Consider the following 18,367-nt stretch of genomic DNA (forward strand, 5'->3'; position numbering starts at 1 on the left):
AACGTCAGCTTTCTGTGCTTTTCATCCACAATCTCCAGATAATCGGTGTCTGATGAAGGTAGACGGAGATACTGCAGGGTCACATCGTGTGTTGACGTCTTCAGGCGTCTCACTGGCTGAACAAAGACACACAGGAAGTAAACATTAGCTTGGAAAGAACGTTTATTAAACAGCTGCCATTAACACTTTGCAATAATGCGATATATACAATATATTCAATATATTTTCAATCTGGCTCAATATTAACATAATTTAGATTCTTACCTTCAAATACATACAAAGATAAAACATGTTTATTCCACCGCAAAGTGACTTAGGCTGGTCAGCTAGATAAATTAACTCTCATTTTGTAATTAAGTATTAATAAGTAAGTCTTTTCTTTTTTTTTAATATCACCCACTCTTTTTTTTTAAGGCACATAAAATAAATAAAAATCAAGTTTGTCGCCGCTCTTACATATTTTATTTATTCAAATCTAGTGACCCCTAGTGTTCAGTTCGTCCACTTACAAGCCTCAGACATCGACCGCTTGACCCCTGGAGATTGAGTCACTTTACTCAAAGAACATTTGTGCAACATAATACAGAAGCTGTTATGTACTTTGGACAAAGTTCATATTTGTCTCAAACACACAGATTCACTCAAACCATCCACGCGGGGCCAACTTTATCAAAGCACACACACTACATACTGTTCCTCCGTTAAAATTGTTCTAAAGCGAGATAACAAGTACGTTTCAGATCCCTCACTGCTTTTCCTAGGGGATATGTTTGCGACAGGAGCTGCAGGAAAATAACCCTTGACTCTAGGGATTACGAGTTATGAGCAGCATCTTTCTCTAAAAGCAAATAGCCCGGGGGCCAAATCTGGCCCCCCCAAGTCATTTTATGTTGCCCGCTGGAGGTTTGGCTCATATCAAAGTAGATTAATGTTCATGTTGATAAAGTGACCTATAATGATGCCAGTGATTAATATAAGATAAGGTACATAGATTATTACTTTCAACAATTATACACAGGCCAGTAACGGTAAAGATTATGTTGAAGAAAATTTGGAGACAAACACAGAGATAATAGAGAAATATTGGTCCTCCAAGAATAAATGTTTTTTATTCTATTGTCAACACTATGCAAGATTTATCAGCACTTAGTTGTACCTGTTAACCATTTGTTAACCATTGCTATGTACGTGTATGAATACTTAAGATAATGGGAATGATACAAGGCTTATCATCCATTTGGGCAAATGGTAGAGGTTAGATAAGCCACAAACCGCTTTGCTAAAAATGTACGCATTTGCAAAAATACACAGACTGGACTGGTTTTGCTTCAACTAACTGATTTAGTTCCCAGATTCTTGACAGGAATTATGTCAAATTAAAATATTTGTCAAGACTTTGCAGGTAGGCTTAAATTAAATGCAGTGTTTTAAGAGACATTTTTTGAAAATAATCTGTATACAATACTCAAACCTATACTCACTAATAGAAACTCAAACCTGTATATCAAACTGAATCACACAACATCCAAGTATATTCCTTTTAATCGTTTTTACTTTGGGGAAAAAAATCAAAGCCTTTGTATAATTTCTGACACCGATAAGATATATTTCTTAGCTTCTTTTAAATATTGGCATCTTTATAGATAATATTATCAATACAAACATAAATCTACTTTGATTCAAGACAGCCATTCGCGGCCCAGATAGAATGACTTGGTGCACCAAATATGGCCCATTTGGCATGAGTTTCAATCAAATGTGATGTATATTTCGGTTGTATTTTCCTTAAAGTTAAGAACTTAAATCAGTGGATCTAGATTAACTTCCACAATAGATATTTCACGAGTTCTGGTTTAATTTTTTATTGTGTTGATGTCTGACGACAAAATTGAAAATACATGGTCATCATAAGGTGAAGTGACATTGTTTGAAGAGGCCTTGTTGTTCAGTTTGTATCTGTTAATTTAAAGTTTTTACTACCTTAATAATTAAATCTTAACATGAAAGTCACATGTTAAACTCATTTGCAGAGGTTTTTAACTTTCTTAACTGCGGCTTATATACAACTTGAATTTTATCAAGCTATCCATGAGCCTTTAAAGCAGCTTCAGGTTTTCCCCCGTTATTTTAACAAAATACGTGTCATATTTTAACTTAAGAATTAGTTCACACAGCAATAAAAGACTTGTTAATATAGTTTCTGAAATACTATTTATCCTCTTGCATTAGCTGTCGTGGTTAGCTCTTAGCCACATGTGCTAACATTTGCTAACTACGCTTGTTTATCGGCCACTTTTTCGTTATTTACTTGATTTTCAGTAGATATTGCGTGTTTTGGTTGAACTTAATATAATCGCTGATTATATATTCAACGCAAAAGCAAATTAACACTTTTTAAGCTATTTCTTTCGTTGGATTGACTAATATCCCTCCGCCCTGTCGTCAGGTTGGCGGAAGGATACGGAAATTGTACACACAGCGCGCTGGGTGCTAATGCTGCACGTTTCATTAGCTTCGTCCTTTACTCTTTTCTTTCTAGAAATATAACTTATTTGTTCCGTTTTTATAGCGACATGAATATATGACACGTTTGTTTTACGTATTCAAGGTAAGTACATTTCCCGTTACTTAAAAACAACAACAACTTTAGATGTCAGTAAACACATTAGGCTAGCATTGGCTAGGGTAAGCTAAAGTAGCTTAGCAGGGTGACGTATAAGTTTCCATTTCTTTTGGTATATCACAATTGGAAATACATTTTGAAAAGTACTAACTGCAATCTTCGCGTTTGAAATATATCCAACATTTAGTGTTACAATACGGATTTGTTTACACAAACAATCCTTAAGCTGATTGAGTTTTGTTTATTAAATTGTCAGACAACTCTTGCCACGTTAGAACATGTAGTGTATAAAGTTAAAACTTGACTATATTATGTTTTTGAGCAACTATGTACGTAGTTTATTGTTGTAGTATTGTTCTATCACAGTGTTGTCATTGTTATGAAAGATTTTAACATTTGTAAAATATACCAAAATTACTTCATTTTATTGCCTCCGTGTGATAGACATGTGTTGTCTGTCTCACGTTTTTAAGTCTAATGATGTTTTGTTTGCTTATAAGGAAGGCAGGATATAAGCGTCATGTAAAGCTCTGTAGAGATTATTTCATCTGTGTCAAGTGAAAGTAAGATATATAATTGTTTTCACAGTTTAAAAATGTGTGGTACATACAACAGTTAAACACTCAAACATCACCAATGTGTTAAATGCCTGTCCACAATGAGAAGAAGTAGGAGAGTTGTATAAACCATGGCTTGGAAGGCGTCATTTCCAAATCACCTGAATGACAGACCGTGTTGTTAGCTTTTCAGGGAGAAGAGGAGCACTCAGCTGTCAAGGAAGTCGGGACCATGCCACCTCCTTTTAAGCCTGGGGACCTAAAGACGTGTGGAAGCAGTTTTCCACTCAAGGTAATTGTAAACATAATAGTATTATGCACTTTTCCAGAACTACATTATGAATACTATGCTACTTTTTTATTCAGTCAACAGGAGCGCCACTGAGCTTTGCCATTAATGGGCGAGCGGTTACATTTAATGGACGTAAGTTTATTTATTGTAAATTTACATTGGTTAAAAATAAATGTTTGAAATTATATTTTCCTTGTCTAGATGGCACTAAAGAATTTAAGCTCAATTGTCATCCACCTGGTTCAGCCACTGGTTTCACCACAGTCCAGCACATTAAAAAGGAACCAAGTGAAGATGTCAGTGAAGCAGCACCTGAGCCTGTCAGTGTTCCAGTTATCTCAGGTACAGTAACACCAATTCAGTTATCAACTTAGTTACCATATCAGTTACTTCTGTTTGTCACCATCTCTTCGGTTTTTAAAATTCAAGCTGTTTTATAAGAAAGAAGCAGGTTTTTTGATTTCGCACAATCATCTTATAGGTAGCTAAATGTCAAGTATTATCAGTGTTGGAAAAGAAAAACAATTTTTGTTAAACTTCATTTCTCAGGTGTAAGTCAGAGAAAATTGAATGATTTATGATTAAAAAGCTTCAAAGTAAATAAGTTAATATATGTAATAATCAAAAAATATATTTAATGTTATGCCTTGGGGAAAAAAAATACTAAACCCTAAATAAATCATATTTTACACTAAAACATTTACATATGATTCTCAGATGATTTAGAAGATCTGTAGGTCAGTTGATAAATGAAATTATTTAGAAACTAAAGCATTTTCCTGATTGTTTTTTCTTCTTTGTTTCAGGTGTCTTCTCAGGTCTAGCAGCCAAAAAAGTATTGAATGACCTTGACTTGAATGTCAATACTTCTACTAAACGTGACAACACACCCATAGAAGCAACCAAGAGATTTCATAGAGGTAAAGAGTTACTTTTCATGCAGAAATTATTCTATTACTGCTTGTAACCCTTGATCCGTCTTGTGTGTTCAGGTCAACTCAGTCACATCCCTCCTTCGAAGTGTGGTGTTTGCATGTCGTCGTTCAAAGTTGTCAAAGAGCTTCGTGGGTTCATGTGTGTAAGTAAGATTTAATTTCAAGATATAAGTGTGACTTTTAAGTGGTTTCACTCTTTCAACCCTCCTGTTTAGCGCTGCAGTCCATTCATAACACAGAGCCTAAATGAGCTTAAGAAGATGAAACTGGAGCAGTCTTCCAGAGAAAGGCGGAAGAAGAGAAAGAAGTCCTCTGGAGATTTTAAAAACAGCAGGAAGGTATCGCAAGTTTCAGACACCCATGACCTCAAGACAACATGTTACAGTTTTTTAATTGTGCATTCTAGAATTTATTTGTAACAAACATTCTCCCAGTGGCAATACCCTCCATTTATTTTGTCTCCTCCAGTCCACCGTATCTCCTGTCCAAAAGTCTGTCAAAATGTCCGAGGTGGTCCCGATTGAGGCAGACCCCTTCTCATCCATAGATGTCATTGAAGGCTTAAAAGATCTGCCTCTGATGCCCGAAAGCAAGCTTGTAACCACAGTGGATGATTACTATTACAATTCTAGTGGCGGCCCCACATCAGATGTTGCATCACAGCACACAGGAACGTATAAATGCATCATCTGTTACCAGATGTTGTCCAGCAACATTGAGTAAGTCCCACAGATGCATATCGGTTAATAGTTTGTAGGAACCTTTAATTATTTTTTCATATCATATGTAACTGTCAATAGGTATTAGTAATGATCAAAAGCCAAGTTTAAATATCATTTTTGAATTCACTATAACACCATCTAAGTTTAACCTTGCGATATATATACATTTTTAAATTTTCTGTCAAATTATCTTCCTAAACATTTATTTTGTCACAGGTTGATGTCACACATGAAGAAGCATGCCACTAAGTCAGCAGTATCAGAAGCCATTTCATCATGTTCTTACTGCTTGCGTCGGTTTCATACTCCGTTAAAGCTAAAAGGCCATCTGAACGATGTTCACTTGAACCACCCATGTCCAGGTAAATCTCATAATTGTATTTTATGTCTTTGTTGCATATAATTTAAATAACTGGATATAAGTTCTTATTCTTTTCTAAGCTGGCAGTGTTTGTACTTCTGGCTTTGATTAAAAAATGAAAGTGGTGGAAAATAAATGGATGAAAATATGAACTGACTAACACTAACACGCCTTTAATTTTTTTTAATTTTTCGGTTCAGTTCGAAATTTAGACGCAGAAAAGACAACGTAGTAATAAAATGTTTTTCTCCACAGTTAAGTGTAAGATCTGTGAACTGGTGTTTGACAGTGAAGGAAACTTCCTGCATCACATGAAGACAACACATGAACCAGGAGAGATGCCCTATGTCTGCCAGGTCTAACTCACTCAATGTAATACATCTGACGATCAAAATATCTCTAAGATTTTTGTGTGGTTTGCTACAGGTATGTAACTTCAGGTCATCGTTCTTCTTGGACGTCTGGTTTCATTTTGAGAGGTTTCATGCAAACACAAAACACCTACTGTGTCAGTACTGTCTGAGAGTCCTGCACAGTAGCTCCTGCTACCAGCGGCACTTCATCAGACACCAGGTATTAACTGTCACCATCAATGATTAAAATACCTAATACTAAATACTAAATAAAACCACCTGAAAAGCATTTTTGTCACTGTCGTCTACTCTAAACACACCCACCAATGCATTTGATTACGTTTGGGTAGTTAGAGTGTTTAAGTTCAGGTCCCATTGTACCTAAATATAATTGGAAAACTTTTGTGAGAAAACTTTAAAACAGATAGTGTTCTATTTTGTCGCATATATTCTTTATATTGCCCTCGGTAATGACTTGTTCTTCTTGCCAATGTATTTTTTTCATTTTCAGAAAAAAAGCCTTTTGAGCTGTGACCAGTGTCGTCTACACTTTCTCTACGTAAATGACAGGATCGCACACAAACTGGTTCACCACTGCGCATCTATCAAACCCACTCATTTGGCCACACTCAAAACAGGAACCAAGGTATGTATTTGCTCTTGACGCAAACTGAAATATTTTTTTTTACATAATAAAACATTTGAAAATAAAGAACACTGACATCATAGCATTGATAATATGATTATATCATCAAACTTTTCTGCTTTCAATTTGGAAACTCTTGTGGTTAAATGGTACTGAATGTGTCACTGAATTGAACCTGAGTTTGTCTGTGTGCAGATTAGTGTCAGAGTTTACTCCAGGAGATCAGGAAGCAATGCTCACAGGACACTGCTGGATCAGACGGAGGCAAGTGATCAACTAAAACTGATAAAAGTTATTTTTTAAATGTATGTAAAGTTAATTTATCTTTTTGTTTTCTGTCAGGGAGTGTATGTTGAGGAAAAAGTTTCTATAGCAGAAAACAAAGAACAAAGGAAGGAGTTCCGGTCAAGGTCTCTTTTTCTAAACTTCGAGATCAAAGGGTAAACAAAGCATCCAGCAGTTTATTTTTTATAAGTTTTGAAGTGGTTAAGAGAATCTGAATATTTAATAGTCATCTGTTCTGCTTTTCCTGGTTCAGCGAGGACGACTATGATACGTGTCACTGCTGCGTCGAGTGTCTGAACAGTGTTTATGACTTCACCTCTCACTTCCCGTCAGTGGTCCACTGCTCATTGTGCGACTTCACCACGTGCTGCTCCAGAGCGTACGCTAATCACATGATCAAGTAAGTCTCATAAATGCTTTGTCAAGTATTATATCAAAAACTTCTGATGACAATGTATTCTTGTTGTGTCCATGCAGCAATCACTCTCATGCTAAGAAATATTCCCAATACTGCACCATATTCCAGTCTCCACCCAGGTACATGAATCTATCCTGAGATGTACCTAAGCAGCTTTTTGTTGTCTATTTTAAAAGTGTCACCAACAAACCTTTACACTTGTGTCTGCATCTCAGGCTTAAAAAGAAACTGATGTGTGGAGTTTGCTCCTTTCAAACATGGAGAGGAGACGTGATGGCAAACCACCTGCTTGAGGAAGAGGAACACTCCTGTATCACAAACCCAGGTAACACACTGAAGCAGTCAGTTTTGTACAAGAATAAAATAACTTTTAAAGACTTGAGAAGTTCAATACCACTCGGGACGCACTGACACAGAATAATGAAGATGATATTAAATGCCATGCTTTTATTTTTAATCCTATTTTTTATTAATTATATTATTCTGGCATCTTATTATTTTTTTTTTAAATTAAAAATAAACTTTATTAAAATTTGTCTCCGGAAGGAGCCAGATAAGGTCATTTACATTAAATGTGTTTGACTCAGCAGCACGTCTGTACTTTAAATGACATACTTGTGCATTCAGTCAAAATTGTAGTATTTGCTTTTTTGAGATGTTTAAAGAATAAATACAGATTTTAAACTATGTTGCAACAACTTACAAAAGCAACTTTGCTGGCAGAGAAAAATAGATTCTCTTTCCTGAGCACATCAGCGTACTAAGCTCCTCAGAGACACAGAACTGAGTGAAAAATATATTTAATGAAAAAACTATTCAGTGTTGAACTGTGTTAAAGGAGCATTATATTTGACCTTCTTTACACCATCTGGCTTTAGGCCGACATAGTTTGATTTTGCGATCATTGCTTGAATATACCTTTATTTATTTTATTTTTACACCCCTTTTTACCTTCCTTACTTACCTTTTGGCCACTTGAGTGCTCCTAGAGCCACTATTCACCCGGTGGTCTTATTAAGATTCTTTGTCTTTTTCCCTCTTTAGAGCCGAATGTTTATATGAAACGGAGACTAAGTGAAATGGAGGATGACCTGGCTGGCAGGTAAATGACATTACAGAGGTAAATGATGTCTAAATTATATGATACAACAAATGGAACCTGGTTAAAATACTGTATTTCATCAATACCTATGTAGTTGTTGGGTGGGGATTTCTAAAAAAAAAAAAAAATTATATATATATATATATATATATATATATATATATATGAAAAAGCAAGAAACGTGAATAAATGATAATTACAAGACTGCGTAAAAAATAATGTGTAAACATCTGTTTCCTCATCAGCATCTCTCGGAAGTCATCATGTCGAGGTTCCTTCGTCCCCATTGAGCTTGTGTCACCTCAGCAGCTCTCATCTAAACTATCGGTTACACTCCACACTTCCTTGTCTTTCTCCTCCCGCCCTGCCATGACCATCAGGTTCAAAGGTGCTACGAAACCTCGGATAGTGAGTATTGTAGGACAACATGGACAATATTTCTCCCCGCTTTTACTCACATCCGTGCGGGTGTCTTCCACAGGGCAACGGTGTCAGTCAGACGATGTACGAGCTTTCGGTGATCCTCTTCTCCCTCTGCAACGGCATCCCTCAGGCTTCGCAGCTCTTCAACTGGCCTCCGATTCAGATCCGGAAGTGGACGGCGAAGAGGAAAAAGGAGTTGGCCTGCAGATGGCACTGGGACACAGAGAAGCTGTTGCTGTGGCTGCTAGGTATGTGGGAGCAGCAGCTCCATGTCAGCCAATCTCTGATCCTGGAGGAGGCCAAGGTGGCATTGGGTGATACAGACATTCCTGTGATGGATTGCTTCTCTTGGACTGTGGACTTCCTGCTGTATCACCGCTTGGATCTCCACAATCACAGAAAGTGCCTGTTGCCTCAGAGTGTCATGGATGAGGGATCTCACTTTATCCAGTCGCTCTGTGCCAAGGTCAGAATCACCTGTGTCTTTCGTCGTCGTTCTCCATCAAGTGTTCTGAATCTTATCACTGTGTGTTCCGACTGCAGGTGGAGATAGGTTCTCTGAGTCCAGGTTGTGTTGGCTTCATGGATGAACTCCCCATCTTCATCCATATGGGAGACCAGCACTGTACTTTGTCAAACTTCCACCTTGTGGGTTTGCCCGCCGAGCTGCCTCTGTTTGAGGTGGTGTTGTCAGGCCTGGCGGACGGAACCTTCTTCACACCTCTGCTCTTCTTCCGGGGAAACCAACCTCGCCTGCCCAAAGGATTCCCAAACAATGTGCTGCTGCAAGCTGTACCCCCGGGATCCCTTGAACAGGACCGCCTCAGCATCTGGACCAACCAGGTTGGGTTGGCTCGCTCCTCTCTCCTCTTTAAATTGCATTTCTTCACCGTTTCTTTCTGCAGGTGTGGCGACATCACGCAGCAGCTAATCCTCAGTCTCTGCTCATCCTCGACACCCATCGCCATCACCAGACTGAAAAGTTCCAGAGTGAACTCTCTGAATTGTCCACAGAGACGCTCTTCTTGCCTCAGTCCTGCAGCTCCCTTGGACAGCCGCTTGCTGTGTGCGTGATGCCAGTGCTCAAAGATTTCCTGCAGGTGAGACAAACAGCACCATGTCGGTCTGTCTGGTTCTGACCTGTGGCCGTCTCTCTGATGCTGATCCGTGTGATTTGTTCAGGCTCGTTGGACTCAGTTGCAGGGCCAACGTGGTCTAGAGAGCCTCAGTCTGGACCAGCTGGCTCAGACAATGACATGCTGGCTGAGTGAAGTCACATCAATCCTCAGAGCCCAGAAACACTTCCTGTCCAGGTTCGTTTTTGCATCGTCTCTGGTGATACATTACGATCATGATACAGGGTTAACGATACAATATATGCCACATATTGCAATAGTGTAGTTACAAGGATGTATTTGTAGTATTGTCTGAGGACTTTACAACAGCAGTCCCCCAAACCTTTTTCACTACACAGACTCGTTTAATGCGTTCAGAGTTGTTGTCACGATCGTACTGTTGCAAGCTGTCGCTGCTGCAGTCATAGGCCTGATGTTCATCTCCGACCTGCCATAGACAGAAGACGTTATATGAACAGCAGTTTCAACTTGAAATTGTCAACAGAACTTGGTGTCTCCAGCCGTTGACCTTCTTGAATGAATGTGATTCTTTTCTCTGAAAAAAAACGCAAATGAAAACATAGATTTAAACTGTATAACCTGACATAAATCACACACTGTTGTAACCGGTGTAAATGTTTATATTTTTACATACGGGTTTATAGACAACAAATACTACGTTCATAGGCTTGTTTAAAACTGCAAATCAGTAACTGAAAGCTCTGAGTAGTGATGATGATGATGATGATGAAGATTGTCTAATCATCTCTGTGCTTCATTAAAATGTGAGGCTCATCTGTGCAACACATGCATATTCTTATTATATTTATAGAATAAAAGTATTTTGTTAACAAATCATGTCCTCATGTGATACTGCATTAACTTAAGTGTGTTTTTTGTGGAGATCGCTCTGATCACGTGATCACATGCGGGAAACTGGCTTTTGTTGCACTTTCATTTAATCCAAGTTAATCCAAACTGTCATTGATCTGGTGACGTGACATGTGACTCTTTCTCTCCCAGGTCTTTTGCTGAGGTGTGTCAGCTTCAGCCCAACACTGAGTCTGCAGAGGCGGCTCTGCTGGTCCAGACTCTGACGGACACTCTGTGCAAGTAGAGCGTCCAGACTGCTTCTGGTGGAGTTAGTGGTTACACGTAACACGTCGAAGCTCTGAAGGAACCCTCAGTGATTCAAATGAACTGCTTTTGTAAGAAACTACTTCAAGATATATATGTGCTTCTTGTCCGCGTGAGTCATACAAGTGAGCTTCTACCCTGGTTGGCTGGGACAAAGCGTTGGCGATGATTCATTTATTGTGAAAATCTAACACTTGAGAGGTTCCATGCTGCTGCTGCCGTCCCCCACACCAGCGTGAGTCTACGGCCTCCAGCTCTTGGGTCATATTTCTGGTTCCTGTGTCAGCGTGTGATTGACAGGTGTCAATGATGTGATGGTGATCCGAGCTGTCGTCCACCAGCAGAGGGTCCGATCCATGTGAGACTCGGCAGAGTTTGTTATAATTGTGTTTAGAATGGTTACTAACAATGCAAACTCAGATTATTATGGAAGTACATCAGCGCCTTCGGAATATTCAATGGTTGAATTTGGGTTTTTTGCTGTACAAGATGTTGGAATAATAATGGCTGAAAAGTAGCTTGGTACACGATTGCCTGGTGATACTTAATATATTATATTTTATAAAGAATATAAAACAATGTCAAATTAAAAATATTGAATTTAGAAAACTCATTTTTAAATGATTGGAATCAAAATATATTAGGAAAAAAAAGAAGGAATATGATTGTTTAATTAAATTACGAATTATTTTTGAATACAAACATTATTGAAATTAGTTATTGAAAAAAAAAACAATAAAAATACTTTCAATTAAAACAATTAAAAAAGTTTAACCATCTAACATTTAATGTCACTCATATGCTTCCATAGATGAAGGTTATTTTCTGTTTCATCTAATTTTTTCCTCCATTTGTTAGCATCGCATTTCCGAAAAAGCCATGGTCGCACGTCACGTCTGGTATTTTAATATCGGCTTCTTAAAGGGCCAGCACGCCATGGGGAACATGTGTCACGTGACATAGGTCGGCATGTTATAGGTGCGTTTGATGTGGGACCTTCAGAGGGTCCCTGCTCCGGGCTGATAACATAACGGTTTGTAATTACTTTCTTTCCACAGACTCTTCATATCGTCAGCTGAAGGTCAGCAATTAAACGGAAACATCCGCCGCGTCTGCAGCTCGTATTCTAAGAACCAGTCCAGCAGAGACTGGACTGACGAGGAATCTCGTCATTTCAATCAGGACGTTCTTAAACAACTCGTGTCAGAACTACAAAGTCAATTCATCATTTGCTAACTCATCACATCCATCACTCAAACACAAAGATGACGTGATGAGATCAAACCCACAACTACCTCAATAGGATTATTCTTCTGCTTAAGCAGGTCTGGGCGCAGCTAGAGGGTGTGAGAGAGAAGGGACACCCTGGAAAGATGAGCTCGATTACTTTAAAATTATATCAGTCTTTGAATTGAACATTTCAAATGTTCAAACTCTTAAATTATTAGCTAGCATGTAATAAAAAAAAATGTCTGAATCATTTGTATGTTGAAAGGTTCAATTTGTTTTTATTAAATAATTTAAGTCAATCCTTTGTATATTTAAGGGTTAATTGGTTTTTTTATTGAAACATTTAATTCAATCATGTCTGTATTGAAAGTTTGAATTCGTTTTTATTGAACAGTTTAGATTAACAATATGTATATAGACTTAAAAGGCGAAAGTATTGAAATTAGAAAATGTATTTTTAATACACAATGTATTTACCTAAATAAAAACGAATTTAACCTTTTAATATAGAAATGATTAAATCCAGTTATTCAAAAAACAAATCATTTTCAACAGTTAACATTTCAAATGTTAAATTCAACCCTTCAATATCCTGGTATCTCTGATATTCTTCCACATTTACCACTCGAACCTTCATACAGTTGCAGTCATTCATGATCTTCCTTGAATAAACTGAGCTGATTAGTCATATAACAAGTCCTCGTCCACCTTATCATCAGGGTCCACGTTCATGTCGGTGTCTGACGACAGCTTTTTTTTTTTCTTTTTTTTTCTCTGAAAAGACCACAATCGTATTTCTTGCGGACACGACAGTTGAAGGTCGTCGTCGCTCGTCTCGTCTGGCTCCTGAATATTTAGTGACTTTGACCTCCACTGTTGTGAGGGAGTGTGAGGAGACGACTGTCATCGTGGTCCGACCCTGGTCGTGTTCACGTGTTTGGCCCTGCAGCCATGTCCATGTATAGAAAACTATAGTGGACGTTGACCGATGAGACAAACGGCTGCTTAAGAAAATTGTTGTTTAGTTTAGCCACTAAAATGACGGTTTGGAGAAGAAGAAAATGAATTAAAAGTTAATTGATGGTTGTGTAAAACCTCTTTTAAATTTCACTGTCTAACTTGTTTTAATAATGTTCAAATTTAGTTTGAAATTTTAGTTTATAAATTTCTATTCTTCTTTTTTTGTTATTTAACTTTCTCTATCAACTCGTCCACTGAAGACAATGCTTTGAAAATGTTTGTGTCTGAAAAAGCAGGACCAAGAGGAAGGAAATTAAAGATTACAGATTTATAATTTAAAAAAAATAAAAATGATTAAAAAACATGACTTGAAACAACTTTTCTAGCAGACCAGTTGGATGTTGAGGTCAGTTGACTGACAGGTCTTTATATTATCACTATGACTCATCCCCGAACCTCTCTTCTTCCTACAGACTGAAGGTCTTAAAAAAACATGTCAAAGTTTACGTTTCCACTGACGTAGTTACGACTCTTGTGTGATGACATCCGTCGCCACGGTGACCCCTGGACTCGCTCTGAGCCCACCGAACGTCTGATGAGCTTGTGATGAATGTCCTCGGTGTGACGGCGACGCCGGAGATGTGACGAACAGACGTGGACGGATCCGAGTCCCTGAGGATGGAGGGAACGTTTGAGTCTGAAGACAGGACTGATAACAAGGTGTTGGCATTTGTCTCATGACATCATCACTCTTTTCGCTTCTATCCTCGTTTAACATTTCGAATCATGAGGTTCACAGTGGGAAGGTTGCAGGTTTTTCCTCTAAGGACTCCAATTTTTCCTGTAGTCCAAATAAACGACTTGGAGTCTAAGGTGTCCCCCAGCTGTCGCCCCAAGTAGCTGGGACATTACACTTAAAGTTTCTCACATTGTTTAGAAATGTTTTTCAGAAGCTCCTTGCTTGGAGCAATGGACAGACAATATTAAAACCGTAATACGCAAGATTAAACTAATTGTTTTTGGCTCCCCCTAGAGTTAGAATCGAACCTTAATAACATTTTTTCCCCAAAGTTGTTTCTCCTTAATTCTTTTTATCATTATTTGATTAAAGTCAAATATATATTTTTCATCTACATTATTATGTCTTTGAGTTGCAGTGTACTTACGGACACATTTCCAACTTTTACCCCCCTATGTTGCCCTTAGTAGCTGGGACGTTAACTTAAATGTTTCTAGCATGTATGTTTATATAAAAACATATTTTTGGTTTTAATCAGAAGCTCCTTGCTTTGTATAATGGACAGACTTTGTTAAAGCCGCAATACGCACGATTAAAAAAAAAAAACTAGTGTTAGAAAAGTACCTAAAAAAATTCCCACCAATTTTGCGTCGTTTAATCATTGTTTGATTTAGTTTTGATTTAACAGTTTTAAACTGAAAATATATTTTTATTTACCTTTTTATATGTTAATGTCAGTGAGTGGCCGTCTGTCTCTATTAATACATGAGACATTTCAATGGCTCCCCCTCCGATGTTGCCCTGAGTAGCTGGGTCATTACCCTAAATGTTTCTAGCATGTGTGTTTGTTCAAAATATTTAAGTTAAAAAACAGAAGGTCCTCTCATAATAGATGGACATGATAAAAGCTGCAATACGTAAGAATAAATTAATAGCTTCTGGCTCCCTCTGCTGTTAGAACAGTGTAACTGCGACATCAATGAACTGCTGCAACTGCAAGTGTTTTGTTTACAAAAGAAGTTGGGTGTACAGAAAGAGTCTAAGCTGTCGGAGTTCTGCTACAGATTCAAGAATGAATGTGTTTCTCGATCAATAACTACAGGAAAAAAGCTTGTCTGAGGTGCAACTAACTTTTCATCTGTCGTCATTCACGTGATCCCTGGTTCATGAGGTCAGACGCAGACGCAGGTCGACGACACGTCCACTCAGACCTGCTGAATATTGATGAGGCGGATCAGACGTGACGCAGAGGCGGCAGCATAAATGCTCGGGCGGGAGGAGGAGAGGCAGCACAGACCCCAGACCAGCAGACCTGAGGATCCACGTGAGAAGAGCTGAAGCAGATCCTTGTGAGTTGAACTTCTTATTATTGTGGGATGCCAGCGAAGAATAGTTCTGAAATGTATTCCTCAGGTGACGACGAACAAGTGGATGATGGAGACCGTCCGAGTGGTTGTCTACTTGTCCATCTGCCTGTCCATTCTGACCTCATTCTGTCAGGGTCAAAGGTCACCTGACCAGCCCTTTGTGGGCATGACCACCCAGCAACTGGTGAGTTCCATGACTTTCACTTTATTTTTTAAATTATGAGCGAAAACAGTGTTTAAGAGAGTTTCAGGTTTTAAAAAAAAAGTCAACAATGTTCTCCAAAATTCAACCTAAGTTATCAGAGAATAATTCTTATTTATTTTCAGATTTCCCAAAAATAAAAGTTTACTAATGGGACTCATAGAAACGAATACAATATTTGATTACATCATCATTTGTTGAATACAAATAAAAAGTTTTTACAAATATTTGAAGGTACCATTTCTAATAAGTCAAATGTATACTTCATAATTAATTTTGACGAGAAGTAAATAATAATGAATCGGTGACAAATACCAACCAATGTCGTAATTTATATTTTAAAGAAAATGTTGCATTTCTCGTATAAACATTTTTTCGTTTAATTACATTTATCTCTGGTTAGGCATCTGTAATTGCTAAAATTCGATTGTTTTATTTTGAAAAAATACCAGATTTTCTCCCAAGTAACATTTGAGTCAAATTCTTGACACGTCAATATGATTTTATGGTGTATATTTAGTATATTTATATTTTTTAAGACCTGTAGACTAGTAAAATAACAATAACATACACTCTTGCTGTAGATAAACAGGCTAAATCAGTGCTATGGGAATTTCTTTTTTGTAATCCATTAAAGGTCAACTAATGTGTTCATTTAAGTGTGTCTTAAATAGATGTTGGACTGATGTCCACTCTCGTAACTTCTTGTTTGCCGAGATTTCAGAATTCAGAATTTTATAAAGTAATAACTTTAAAACATGGTAATGATGAAGGACTTACTGCATCTTGGAGAAAAATACTTCATGGGAGTGAGTCAGGAGAGTTTTCACATTAGCTGACATTTAACTCTTGAACTTCGAAGGAACAAGAGATACGAGGAAACGTGTAGAAAAGACAACAATTTTAATTTCCATTCAATTGAGGGAGCAGGAGGACCCTTTTGAATTTTTTTTTTTTTTTTCCAATCAGGGTAATTTATTTTTGAATGTTATTATTCTGAAGGTCTGTCCTTGAAAATGACGTTAATGACATTTTTCTGGCTGTTTAAAAGGTTGACGATTAATGTGTGTCTTGATATTGTCAAGACATGTGCTAGAGGTAAAAATAACCAGCAGGTGAATCGACTCTAAATACGGTGGAAAACAAAGTGCGTCAGTTGAGTTTCCTCCAATTAAGTGTCACAGCATCTAATGAAGTCGGCAACAAGTCGATTGTTGTGTCCATCACACCAAAGAGTCAAAGGTCGCCAACGATTGACAGAGCAAAGTTCAGAGTCTCTTCATTTGTCTCTGTGTGCTCAGATGAAGGCTGTGAAAGGTCACGATGATGTCGCCGCCAACGTTCAAATGAGAAGCAATCATCTGATTATTGACCTTTTCACGTGCACGTTGTGGTGACGGACACTAGTCTGTGTGTGTGTGTGAATGTGTGTGTGCGTTAATTACATTTCCGGACGATGATCTCTGGATTAATGATCGTCTTCTGACACACATGAGGGTTAATCCTGTTTAATCTACACTTGATTTTTACGTTAATTCCACAACATAAACCCACCTGCCATTACATTATGACCACTATCTTGTGTGTCTTCAGACTGACGCTCTGCAGAACTTTCTGGAAGAGGACGATGGTGTCGGACTCTCAGTGGAGAAGAAAGCCAGCGTCATTCCTCGGGTGAGAACGTGACGTCAACAATTTAAATGTCGGAATAATACACCTTTTTTTTCTCTTTGTCAAAGTTCAACACTTGTGAAACACATACATATAGATGGATATTAGGATAGTGTCTTCTTCACAGAAGTGTTGCTGTGTGTCTCACTGTGGTGTGTGTTGTGGTCAGTGTGACGTGGGCGAGAGGTGCGCCATGAAACACGGGCCCAGGATCGGCCGCCTGTGCGACTGTCTGCGGGGGACGGCGTGCAACACCTTCTTCCTGCGCTGCTACTGAACTCTTTTGACCGGGGGTCAGAGGTCAACTTTGAAACGAAGCTCCTTCACGTGGTGAAAAACGTCACGAGCTAACGTCGCAAATTTCTTTACCATCTGTGTCAACTCACCACTTCACCAAATCAGCCACTAGAGGGGAGTGTTGATCACCTGTCAATTATAGTACGTTTCAATTAAAACAGGAAGTAAAAATTAAAAAAAACACTTTCAAGAAATTCCAAGATAAGTCGACATAAAGTAAAGCATGAATTCAGCCTAAATTTTGTGAATTTGTCGTGACATTAAATCAGTTGTGTGTATGTTTGCTCTCCCACATGAGATTTACTGCATATTCATATTAAACTTTTTTTTTTTTTCTAACGATAGAAATTCAACAGATTTTAAGTTTGTTTTCAAGAGTCTCCTCAGAAGTACACTTTCAGTGATGCATGTTCCTCTGTAAAGTCTAAGTATTTTGTGTAATAAAAATCTTCAAATGACACCTTTTGGTTATTAATCTCAACCTCTGACAGGGTTTTAATAATTTTCACTCCCTTATTGAATGAGCTGGTGTTTTCACATCCACAAAAACAGATTTAATCAAATAATTACATACGTTTTAATGCTTTTAATCCTGATCTTTTGTCATTTGTTATTAACTGTTATCAGTTATCATATTCTCTGCACATACACCTCTGCCCACTACATCCACAGTGGGGGGGGGGGGGGGGGGGGGGGGTCGTCTCTCACCTGTCACGACCATCACTCACTAATGAATGTTTGTTCCCCGACCGATCACCAGTTAAAGATGACTTGACCAGTCGATCATTCTGGATTAACGGCTGACGGAACTGATGTTCCCAGAGGCCCCCTCCTCAAAATAACCGTCGCTCAGAGACCTAGTAGTCATTAGTCTTAGAAGCAGCTGCTCCACTGTGACGTCATCAGCCTCGTGGTTTTCACTAGATCTGATC

General features: G+C 38.1%; 2 protein-coding genes across 2 annotated transcripts; both read left to right on the plus strand.

Annotated features, from left to right (window-relative positions):
• Nucleotides 1–2,481: 2,481 nt before the first annotated feature.
• Nucleotides 2,482–11,051, plus strand: pogza (pogo transposable element derived with ZNF domain a). Its single transcript, XM_087787214.1, has 24 exons — nucleotides 2,482–2,608; nucleotides 3,366–3,472; nucleotides 3,547–3,604; nucleotides 3,674–3,814; nucleotides 4,279–4,392; nucleotides 4,465–4,550; nucleotides 4,623–4,745; nucleotides 4,876–5,126; nucleotides 5,346–5,491; nucleotides 5,746–5,846; nucleotides 5,917–6,063; nucleotides 6,355–6,489; nucleotides 6,685–6,757; nucleotides 6,836–6,929; nucleotides 7,028–7,174; nucleotides 7,252–7,311; nucleotides 7,408–7,517; nucleotides 8,237–8,294; nucleotides 8,540–8,702; nucleotides 8,776–9,183; nucleotides 9,261–9,560; nucleotides 9,623–9,817; nucleotides 9,900–10,030; nucleotides 10,856–11,051. The coding sequence occupies exons 2-24, from the start codon at nucleotides 3,413–3,415 to the stop codon at nucleotides 10,947–10,949; spliced, it is 3,195 nt and encodes a 1,064-aa protein (XP_087643340.1). The 5' UTR covers nucleotides 2,482–2,608; nucleotides 3,366–3,412; the 3' UTR covers nucleotides 10,950–11,051.
• A 1,475-nt stretch (nucleotides 11,052–12,526) lies between these two features.
• Nucleotides 12,527–17,895, plus strand: cart4 (cocaine- and amphetamine-regulated transcript 4). The gene is made up of 5 exons (XM_087787215.1): nucleotides 12,527–13,879; nucleotides 15,075–15,247; nucleotides 15,312–15,449; nucleotides 17,061–17,141; nucleotides 17,308–17,895. Exons 3-5 carry the CDS (start codon nucleotides 15,330–15,332, stop codon nucleotides 17,413–17,415), a joined length of 309 nt encoding a protein of 102 aa, XP_087643341.1. The 5' UTR covers nucleotides 12,527–13,879; nucleotides 15,075–15,247; nucleotides 15,312–15,329; the 3' UTR covers nucleotides 17,416–17,895.
• Nucleotides 17,896–18,367: the final 472 nt, after the last annotated feature.

This window comes from Callionymus lyra, chromosome 3 (assembly GCF_982586985.1).
Source record: "Callionymus lyra chromosome 3, fCalLyr1.hap1.1, whole genome shotgun sequence".
NCBI classification, from domain to species: Eukaryota; Metazoa; Chordata; class Actinopteri; order Syngnathiformes; family Callionymidae; genus Callionymus; species Callionymus lyra.